The sequence below is a fragment of the Entelurus aequoreus genome, linkage group LG03 (assembly GCF_033978785.1).
Source record: "Entelurus aequoreus isolate RoL-2023_Sb linkage group LG03, RoL_Eaeq_v1.1, whole genome shotgun sequence".
In the NCBI taxonomy this organism is placed as follows: domain Eukaryota; kingdom Metazoa; phylum Chordata; class Actinopteri; order Syngnathiformes; family Syngnathidae; genus Entelurus; species Entelurus aequoreus.
The window spans coordinates 37338521-37350588 of record NC_084733.1 but is presented as its reverse complement, the minus strand read 5'-3'; the positions used below and the strand labels follow the sequence as shown (position 1 = coordinate 37350588).

Here is a 12068-nt window from a genome sequence, read left to right as displayed (position 1 = left end):
AGCCCAAAGTACCGTTCACCTCCGCAAAGTTCATACAGCACATATATTTCCCCAAAGTTACGTACGTGACATGCACATAGCGGCACGCACATACGGGCAAGCGATCAAATGTTTGGAAGTCGCAGCTGCGTACTCACGGTACCGCGTCTGCGTATCCAACTCAAAGTCCTCCTGGTAAGAGTCTCTGTTGTCCCAGTTCTCCACAAGCCAATGGTAAAGCTTGACTGTCATCCTTCGGGAATGTAAACAATGAAACACCGGCTACGTGTTTGTGTTGCTGCAGCCGGCCGCTAATACACCGCTTCCCACCTACAGCTTTCTTCTTTGCTATCTCCATTGTTCATTAAACAAATTGCAAACGATTCACTAACACAGATGTCCAGAATACTGTGGAATTTTGCGATGAAAACAGACGACTTAATAGCTGGCCACAATGGTGTCCCAAAATGTCCGCTACAATCTGTGACGTCACGCGCAAACGTCATCATACCGAGACGTTTTCAGCAGGATGTTTCGCGGGAAATTTAAAATTGCACTTTACTAATCTAACCCGGCCGTACTGGCATGTGTTGCAATGTTAAGATTTCATCATTGATATATAAACTATCAGACTGCGTGGTCGGTAGTAGTGGGTTTCAGTAGACCTTTAAAGTGACAGATAAGAATACAATAAAACAAGGAGAAAACACTTAGTAGTAGTTGTAGGTTTTAGAGAAATGTACACACACAACATTTCAAAGACTTTCTATTTTCTGTATGTCATATGAGTGTTATGTTGTCAGTTGTTATGAGGCAATAAATGTTCAACTGTTAATTTTCCACCACTCTTTTTTATGAATCTTTTTGGGAGTCATTCCTTCTAAAATAAGGGTATCCAACACTGCAAACCTTGGACGATTGTATGTCTTATTAGGTTGGTAAACTGGGCAACAATAAAGGTGCTACATAAAAATTTGGCGAGCCAGCCAGGAGCTACAAGAAACTCCTCTCTTCTACCTAAATGGAGGTGAAACAGTTGGGCATTTTATTGTATTTTTTCTGTGAACATTGCTCATACTTGCCAACCTTGAGACCTCCAATATCGGGAGGTGGGGGGGCTTGGTCGGGGGGCGTGGTTGGGGCGGGGGCGTGATTAGGGGCGTGGTTAAGAGGAGAGTATATTTACAGCTAGAATTCACCAACTCAAGTATTTCATATATATACATATATATATATATATATATATATATATATATATATATATATATATATATATATATATATATATATATATATATATATATATATATATGTGTGACGGTCCACAACTGTATGTGGCAAAATGCAGCTCCACACTGCTGTCGCTTCAACATATCACTGGCACCAGGTGGATTATGAATTTATTTTATTACAGTGTCCTGCAAAACAGTGCAAATTGTGAGACTGTGAGTCCACTTGGGTCACGGGATTATCAATTGGAAGGCGTCACAGTTCTGAGCACTTCCCGCAGGTAAAGTACATACCACTTCTCGCCAGCAACAGGCGCTGTAGCAACACTTCATTCATAATTTAATCAAGCATAATGAACGTCTGTTTCTACACCGTTACATATATATATATATATATATATATATATATATATATATATATATATATATATATATATATATATATATATATATATATATATATATATGTATATATTGATTTTATTATATAAATAAAAGAAATACTTGAATTTTAGTGTTCATTTATTTACACATATACACACACACACACACACGACACTCATCTACTCATTGTTGTACTTGAAAGTACAATGCTTTGTTAAGGGTTGAATTGTCCATCCTCTTTCTATTCTCTGTCACTATTTTTCTAACCATGCTGAACACCCTCTCTGATGATGCATTGCTGTGTGGCACGCACAAAAGTGCTTTCATCAAATGCACGAGAGTGTGGAATCTTCCATCTCTCCCTAGCATGGCCCAAAACCGGTCAATCCTTGCTTCCTGGGGAAGATCTTCCCTGGCAAGCAATTGGTACTCCAGTACTTGTACCCGGAGGCTGGTCAGGTCCAATCGCAGCTGCGGCAGACTTTTTTTTGGGGGGGCGTGGCCTCCAGCTCCGGCTGAATACCGGGAGTTTGTCGGGACAAAATCTCTGTCGGGAGGTTGTCGGGAGAGGCGCTGAATATCGGGATTCTCCCGCTAAAAACGGGAGGGTTGGCAAGTATGACATTGCTATTGATTTCTTTGACTGTATCAATAGCACAAGCATGGATACAATTATTTCTGAGAATGTCAAGGTACCTAATTCACTCCTTGTAAGTGGTATAACTGGTACTGATGTAGATGATTTGTATTGTAGATAGGGCTGGGCAATATATCGATATACGCGATATATCGATATGTTTTAAACTATTGTAGTGGCGTTCTGTACAAAAAGTGCACTTTAATTTAGTGTTGTTTTGATTTGTCATCTTGAGGACATCATGCACAAAAGTGCACTAATAGCTTGTTTTAAAATGTCTCTGACAATCTTGCATGCTCTGTTTTGAAATGACATGAATGTTTATGCCACTGCTTAATAACTGTTTAATAAATACAGTTTTGGTAAATTGACATAGTTGTGATTTCCCTCTCTGCATGAAAGTTTAAAATGAGCATATATTATTGCAGTATGAACAAGAATGTTTTAATGTAGACACATAGAATCATCATACTGCTGTGATTATATGCATCAAGTGTTCATTCAAGGCTAAGGCAAAATATCGCGATATATATCGTGTATCGCAATATGGCCTAAAAATATGGAGATATTAAAAAAAGGCCATATCACCCAGCTCTAATTGTAGATGTAGATGATTAGTATTTGACTATTTAGCACAGTATGGTAACAATGACAGAGTAAGTAAGGTTACCAGCAGTGAGGCCAAATTCCGGCACACAGCTAAAGTGGAATTTAAAACAAGGGGCGCTATTGAGTCTATAAAAGCTGTCTTACTTGTTGATAGGCCCACCAGTAACCCTGATATTACACACCACATTTGGCTTTTCTCCGAGCTGTACACAGGCGATAGAGGTTCCGTATTAACTCACTTACATAAGTAAACTGAAAGATGTTGTTTAGTTAAACGGGGCAGAGTTTGAAAAGGTGTTGCTAGATGAATTAGCAAGAATTCAAGAGGCCACAAAAATTTAAAACGACTGAAAGCGTGTGAAATTGAGTGTGAATGCTTGTCTGTGTATCTGTGTTGGCCCTGCGATGAGGTGGTAACTTGTCCAGAGTGTACCCCGCCTTACGCCCGAGTGGGGTTGAGATAGGCTCCAGCATCCCCCGCGAACCCCAGAAGGGACAAACCGTAGAAAATGGATGGATGGATGGATGAAACAGATGCCTCTGTCAACCGGGAAAATCAGCACACCAGCCCCATGCTAATAGCTGTTGCAACTCCTATCAACCATTGTGCTGATGACATCCACTGTCATGAACGTGACTCACCACCACATAAGGTAGGCGCAGCAGTGTATCTCAAACAGGGCACCAAACCCAGTACCTACCTACCGAACACCAAAGAGTAATGGTTGAGCATGATATCAACAATAGTGATATGAACCCCCATTACCATGGCAATGCCAGACTCAGACCAGACTCAGGAAGAACCCTATGTCCTACTTCTGAGTCGGATTATGATACATGGTGAAGTAACATTGAGTTCTACCTTGCTGATCCTGTCATGTCTAACACATACAACCGTGAAAATGAATGGGAGCCTTGTTCCACCTGCCACCACCATTGTCAATCACCTAGGACCCAATGCTTCCCCACATGCATATCTTGCCCTACCTGACTTTGCTTATGGTGTCATTGAGGATGGTGATGAACTTTTTGCTAAGGTCTTGAACATCAACCAGGACCCAGGCAAACAGCCTTCTGGCTATTTGCAATGATTACACACAAATTTAAGTAAAGTGATCAAAAACAGTGGTTTGGCTGATACTGATTTAGATCGACAGTCTCTCAAGCAGTTCTACATAGGCTGCTGGGATAACCGTCTAATTGCCAATCTTCAGCTTGAGCAGAAGAGAAATAAGCCACTCCCCTTTTCATGCTCTTTTTCATTTGTGCTGAAGAGGACAGGCAAACTGCCAAGTCCATTAGGATGAAACAACACTTTGGAGCTAACAGAACAAAGGTCCAGACAAACAAAGTTGCAGTGGAAGACAATATCGATGATGACATTGCAAAAAGACCCCTAATGATCCCCAAAAGCTTGTAAAACAAATGGTGCGGTTGCAATCCCAAATAGTTTCACTAAACACATAATTGAGTGCAAGATGAACAAATACACTGTCAGAAAGCAAACTGAACGCTAAACCCAAAGCTCCTATTGAGGAAACCCCTTGATTCCTGCAGAGTTGAAGTCCACCAACAAGAAGTCGCGCCAGGATACTGCTTCCGATGTGGCGAGGACGGTCTCATTGGACCTTCTTGCAGCAACGAAGCGATCCCCAAGTTAGTTGAAAAAAAGCGAAACGAGTTGTCAGGAGTAGATACAAATTGTCTCCTTGACTCAGGGATCCCAAGTGACCACAATAACCGCATATTTTCTCAAAACTCACCTGTCAGACCCACACATCCAGACATTCCAAGGCCTAAATGTGAAAGTGCTAATGGTGAGAATGTACCCAATTTAGGCTATATACCCATTATGCTCAAGTTTCCAAAATAATTTGTTGACATTGAACCAGAAATTTCCACCCTAGCTTTAGTGGTACCAGACCAGCATAGTAATTCTGACTTGCCAGTCCTTATAAGGACAAATGCTCTCAATGTGTTATATGAAGAGCACTGCAGTGACAAAAAAAACAAAAATGTGTCTTCTGCGTATGGTTACAGGCAGATCATTCGGGTGCTCAAATTCAGACACACAGGAGGCAACCCTAAAACGCAAGGAACCGCATGGTTTACCTGCTCAAACCAAGGAGTGCTTAGAAGGCTAATACCACCAATGGCATTGCTATGGCCGAGAAGCCTGAATCCTCTGTCTTACCTGGTGGAGTATTTGTGGAATGTTCTCTTATCAGCTTGCCCAGACACCGACCTCTTACATTACCTGAGTGGTTGAGAAACGAAAATGTGCATGATGTGACACTCCCTTCAAATTGTGTTTCTAGCTGAACTTCACCCTCCTGAAAAGATCTATGGTAACTTTCAAGATCCAATCAAACCCACTGACACTGCAAGATGTTGTGCTAGCATTCCCACAGTAGATAATAAACCATCGACACGATATTTGACCTTTGACTTTGGCAATGCACTTCTTCCACAGGAATTGAAGGACAGAGCAAGAAATAGTCTTAGGGTAATGTCCGGTATCAATTTAAAGGAAGTACTGCTTTTTCTGGACGACATCATAGTTTTCTCCAAAACATTAGAAGAGCACGAAACTAGGATAAGACATGTTCTCCAGCAACTTAGAGAGAATTGCTTAAAGCTCTCAACCGAAAAATGCCATTTCTTACAGAACTCAGTGCGGTATCTAGGTCACATTAAAGTCAGCACTCTCCGTGCTTTGCCTAGACCACAAACCTTGAGAAAATTCAAGTCCTTTTTAGGTTTATCCAGCTATTATCGTCAATTTGTTAAAGACAAAAGGACTAGTCACCAGAGGCTACCCACCTTTTAGAAAGGACACCAAGACTTCTAGACGCCCTGAAAAGTACTTATATCCCAAAGAGCCCTTTAATGAGAGGTGGACGTTTGAATGTCAAAATGCATTTAACCTGATAATAGAACAACTCATATCTGCACCTGTTCTTGGTTTTGCTGACCCAAAATTGCCTTATGTGCTCCACACAGGCCAGTACACAGGCCAGTACCACAGGTTTAGGAGCCGCCCTGTACCAAGAACAGATGTTGAGATGCGAGTCGTAGCTTATGCTAGCAGAGGACTTTCATCCAGCGAAAAAGCAATATCCCGCCAATAAGTTATAATTCCTTGCCTTGAAGTGGTCCATTGTGGAGAAATTCCATGTCCGCTAAGATTGATGCTGCAAGCTACCGTTGGCTAGCTGCGCTGTCAATCTTTGATTTCAACATTAAGCACCCAGCTGGAAAGCGCAACCAGGACGCAGACGGCCTTTCTAGACGACCCAATGACAATGACGACCAAGTTTCTCTTGAGAAAAAAAGGCAGATTAAAATATTTGCTTCACGCCATCTTTCATTCTCTCCCAGCCAAGACCTACCTGAAGATGCAGTCACTGTTTTATGTCAGCATCGTCTTCTAAGCATGACAGATCACTCTCTACCGACCTCACCTTGGTACAATCCATCGCTATTCACCCAGATACTGTACAAACTATGTACGAATCGAACAAAGTGTTTGGTTGCTATACCATACCCACCTACAGCCAAGCAGAACTCAAACAACACCAAAAGTCTGACTCTTTCATAGGACAACTCATAAAAATAGTAGAGGCTGATAACGGGACCAGCTTCGTTCCAGATTCCTCAGAGCTTCAACTAATTCTCAAAGAAAGGAAGAGATTAGAAATAAAAGATTACCTTTTGTACAGGAAACGTCAAGCAGGAGATGATCTAACATACCAACTCATTGCTCCTATGTCCCTTCGATCTGCAATTCTGAGAAACTTGCATGGAGATATGGGACATATGGGTTTGGAAAGAATCCTAGATTTGGGAAGGTCAAGATTTTATTGGCCAAAGATGGCTTCCAACATGGGGAAAAAGATCAAGACATGCGGACGTTGCATCAAAAGAAAGACAACCATAAGAGTAAGCACCTCTCGTAAATATCCATACAACTCGACCCATGGAACAAGTGTGCATTGACTATTATCCCTTAAACCCGACAGTCACAATACTAAAGACATTTTGGTCATCACGGACCATTTTACCTAATATGCGGTTGCCACACCAACCAAAGACCACAAAGATACAACAGCTGCTAAAACCATTTGGAAACAGTTTTAGTGCACTATGGGTTTCCTGAGCATCTGCTAAGTGATCCAGGCAGGGACTTTGAGTCCCAACTTTTTAAAGAGCTCTGCACATTTGCAGGTCTTACCAAGGTGCGCACAACACCTTACCACTCAAGAGGTAAGCCTGTAGAGCGATTAACCAGACCACTGTTAAAGGACAAAGAAAAAGGTAATTGGTGTGATAACGTAAAACCACTAACCCATGGCTATAATTGCACCAAAAGTGATGTCCCAGGGCTCACTCCATATGAGCAGATGTTTGGACGCCAACCTCTATTGCCTGTAGACATTGCCTTTCATTTTCGTGTAAACGATGGTTCCCCATGATCACATTCCCAATATAGGAAATACCTGGAAGCAAGACTGCAAGAAAGTTATCAGATAGCCACTGAAAATTCCAAAAAAGTTGCAGACGTCAAATGCCGTTTTGACAGGACATTAGGAGAGTCAACACTCGAAGAAAGCGATCGAGTGCTTGTGAAAAATTTGAAGTTCCGGTGTAAACACAAGCTTGCGTACCGAGTCCACTGTGTGTCCAGTTCTGGAAAATATGGGAAACCTGCCGGTGTACAAAGTGAAACCCATCAAAAAGGATGGTCTCATCTGAACTCTACATAGGAACCTGCTACTTCCTTGTGTGGACTTAACCGAAGAGGAGGAAATCGAACCAGTCAAACCTAAGGTTCGCCGGCCCAGATCTAGACAAAGTCAACCAAAGAGAAATTCTCAGATTCTGTTGACGACTGGATCATATATCCCACTCAATCGGTTTCCTCTGAAAAGCAGAAATCAAAAGCTAATCCAGAAGGAGATGAAACCTTGTCACCTATACCATTGAGTTCCACAGCCCCCCCCCCCCCAGCCTTGGGATGGTCCAGATGACAGTCCCTCGGCTAGTCTTGTTGAAACACACCCTGATTTGGTAGGAGTGGAGCCAGAGGTTGTGGGTAATCAGAGTACTATTGGAGGAACAGTACCCCACTAAATTGGACCAATGAAGATCAATCAGACAAAAAAATTGGAAATCGAGCTATTGCGGATGACAAGGGAAATCCTGCAAATTGTAAATGTTTTACAACGCACAGTCAGCTAGAGCACATGACAATGAAACTGCAATAGACAAAGACACAACCGATAACACACGGCGATCAAGTAGATCACGACATCCACCTGACTGTTTTCACTACATTCAGTTAGGAAAACCATTATTGACTTTTGCACAAACTATTTTACAGAGCTTTAACCAGGCACTTGAAACTGTTAATGACTGTGATAGTTATTTTATGAGCCCAAGACCAAAGCATGAAGGGGTTCATGCGGCTTTAAGAGCGGAGGGTGTAACCCATGTAAAAAAATATGGTTACTAAACCCATTCATGTAAATAAGAGGCAATTCCCAAACCCGCCACAAGGTGGCATTTAGTAAGCACTGACGCCAGTTGGCCACCATTTAGATGAGCCAGGAAGAAGACACACTGAAGAAGCCTCCCGAAGTAAGACTGGTGCAAAACACCAACACAAGGAGCTGTTTGCGTCGAGTTATGCATTTTGCTGAGCTTCGACGGATATTTTGAAAGACCGAGATTAAATCTTAAATCTTAACCACGAGGGTTCAGTGGCGAGCCTACCCCAGGGACAAGACAAGCGGGCAGGACGGGACCGCAGTGTGGCCAGCTGCAATATCTGTACTAAAGACCTCAAACTTCAAATTCCCTTAAAGCGACACGGATAAGAACACAACAAAACAAAGACAAAAAACTACTCAAGTAGTAGTAGTAATAGGTTTTGTACAAGTGTACACACACATTTCAAATACATTTCTATTATTTTATTTTCTGTATGTCACATGAGTGGTATGATGCCAGTTGTTGTGAAGCAATAAATGTTCAACTGTTAATTTTCCACAACTTTTTTCGGGAGTCATTCTTTCTAAAATAAGGGTATCAAACACACAGTATGTGTCATTGGGTTGGTTAACTGAGTAACACAAAAGGCGCTACACATGTGTTTATAGAGATCCGTCACACTAAGAGATCCGTCACACTACTAAGAATTTAGAAATGTAAAACATGGAACGGACCTATTGAATCACAACAAAATGTAGACACAATTATGTCAAATAATGGTATAATACAAAGTTATTGTAGTTTTATCAGTCGTTTTTCAAAGTACGGACCTCTCAAATAGTTCCTGACAGCAAACCTCCCCATCAAATGCTAAGTTAAAGATCAACTTCAATAACATGACATGGCATGACTTTATAAAGCTGGTAAACTTGCTAAAATATGTTGTGTTAAAAAGATGGGTAACATAAATTCTGCACACACAGGTTTGTATCATCTATTTAGTCTGACTTGGTGTTAGTGAATCACAACTCTGCAGATATGATCCAAAGTGGAGATAAAAGTAAGTCAAAACAGAGAGCCATTATCAATTGTTGTATCAGCCATCTTACAACAAAAAGCTATTATTATCTCTCTATTATACAAAAGTGCCTGTGCTCGCTTGGATGTTTTCAAATTGGCAATGAAAAAAAACTAACATACAAAATAAAATAACACAATAGGCACATATTTCCTGAGTTGTCACAAGCTAGTTTAGCAATTAGCATGCCTTCTTGTCTGTTCCTCCATGCATGTTTAGATTAGTCTTCCAGTGATACAGGTAAGATACGGTATGTAGTTAATTTTTCACAATGGAGGTGATGGTTATTTATTTACAGGAGAGGCTCCACACTTTATATGGCAATACACACTTAGCTGCTAGCCAATTTCTGTCAGCCAAGAGATCAAAAATAAAGTATCAGCCAGAGGGGATCTGCTTTTGTGATCGGCATAAAAATAATTATTAGGCATTGCTGATTACATTCTTTTTTACAGAAATCGGCCAAAACTGATCTGTGGATGATCGATTGGCCTATCTCTAAAAGGAATTATTGCAAATACTTACAGGTAATTCTGTAGGTTCAGGCAGAAACTCAGCATCTTCTCCAAAAATGAAATCTGGAGGCAATTCTGGATAGCGGGCATTAAATATTATATCCCCTAGAAAAAGAGAAAAACAGATTGTTAATTTTCTTATTATACAAGAATGAGAGTATACTCCTATAAAGATGAGAGGGATTATTAATATATTTGACAACTGAGTTAACACTTTAAAAATAAATATTGTCAGTTACTGAGCTCAAAATGTACTACTCTTTGAAGGAGTATTCAAAATATGTTAAGGCAAATATTCATCCATTTTTATGCAGCTTAACCTAATACATGTGCGGTGACCTTTATGTTTGCTTTGGAGATGTGGCAAATCATTTTGGGGCAAAAGAAATACATAAACAATAACATAATTATGTTAAACCACCACACTTGACAGCTGAGTCTGACATAAATGTCTCGTTAACAGTTGTGTTTTACGCATGACATGAATTTGAGCCGTGGGTTCTTTTTGATTCATGTACCTAACATAATGAGCAAACCTGACATTTAGCAATGAAGCCGCTCAAATTCAGTCTTCAGAAAAATAAGATTGTATATAATAAATAGAGAAATGTTGTCACTTATGTTTTAAAGTATCAACATGTATTAAATACAAGTATTCTAATTATGTTTGGTGACAAAGGGTAACCTCTGCAAATGCTCTCAGTGCCATCATACTTTTTTGCTGATTTTAGTTTAGCTGATATGAGTTCACAATGTTCTAAATCTGATATTACCGGGTATGTTGCGCAATTCTATTCATGCGCTTTTCAGTTCTGCTTTTTTGGGGTGACTGACGACAGGAGAAAGAGATACATTTAAACGTTTGTAGTTACATTTCAAATAGAGGGCACTTAGACAAAGGGATGTGTTGCAAGGTACTGGAAGTCAAGCAAAGATTTACTGGGATGGATCCAGGTGAAAAAACGTTTCTCAGAGCAAGTTATACAACATTTTCTATGCATTGGAACTCATACCTAGAACGGTAAACATTGTACAACATGTGAAGATCTGTAGAACATGTTTTCTACTAGTCCTATTTCAGTCAGGGCCTTATCATGGAAAACTAACTTGTCTTACCTACTGTTGGTACCTGTTGTTGTGTATCTGGGATCCGCATATTAGGGGTGTGGGAAAAAATCGATTCGATGGCGATTCTCATGTTGTGCAATTCAGAATCGATTCTTAGTTTTTAAAAAACGATTTTTAATTGTATTATTTATTTTTTTAATTAATCAATCCAACAAAACAATACACAGCAATACCATAACAATGCAATCCAATTCCAAAACCAAACCCAGCAACACTGCAATAAACAGAGCAATTGAGAGGAGACACAAACACGACACAGAACAAACCAAAAGTAGTGAAACAAAAATGAATATTATCAACAACAGTATCAATATTAGTTACAATTTCAACATAGCAGTGATTAAAAATCCCTCATTGACATTATCATTAGACATCTATAAAAAAAAAAAAAGAACTATAGTGTCACTTAAATCGCATCTCTTAAGCTTGACAACACACTCTGTCCAATATTTTCACAAAGATAAAACAAGTCATATTTTTGGTTCATTTAATAGTTAAAACAAATTTACATTATTGCAATCAGTTGATGAAACATTGTCCTTTACAATTATAAAAGCTTTTTACAAAAATCTACTACTCTGCTTGCATGTCAGCAGACTGGGGTAGATCCTGCTGAAATCCTATGTATTGAATGAATAGAGAATCGTTTTGAATCGGGAAAAAATAGTTTTTGAATCGAGAATCGTGTTGAATTGAAAAAAAAAATCGATTTTGAATCGAATCGTGACCCCAAGAATCGATATTGAATCGAATTGTGGGACACCCAAAGATTCACAGCCCTACCGCATACCTCCCAAAATTTTGAAATCAAACTGTGGAGGCATTGCAGAGATATTTATAAAACAATCTTGCCTTCTTTCATATTTCTTCTAAACAATTTGTTTGGAATTTGCTATGTCCTGTGACGTTTTTCCCACCGTTGACGTCAGCTGATTATCCATGTATGGTATACATGTACCCAAAGTACTTAGTGAGAGTATGTCATTGTAGTGGGGCGGTATAGCTCGGTTGGTAGA

At 39.9% G+C, this 12068-nt stretch overlaps 1 protein-coding gene across 2 annotated transcripts in view; it reads right to left on the bottom strand.

The window, feature by feature from the left end:
- Positions 1 to 12068, bottom strand: part of babam2 (BRISC and BRCA1 A complex member 2) — a 176502-nt gene that overhangs the window by 156264 nt on the left and 8170 nt on the right. For both annotated transcript variants that reach the window (XM_062041738.1, XM_062041739.1), the window contains exon 4: positions 9935 to 10029. In XM_062041738.1, coding sequence (XP_061897722.1) covers positions 9935 to 10029 — 95 coding nt within the window. The remainder of the gene's footprint in view (positions 1 to 9934; positions 10030 to 12068) is intronic.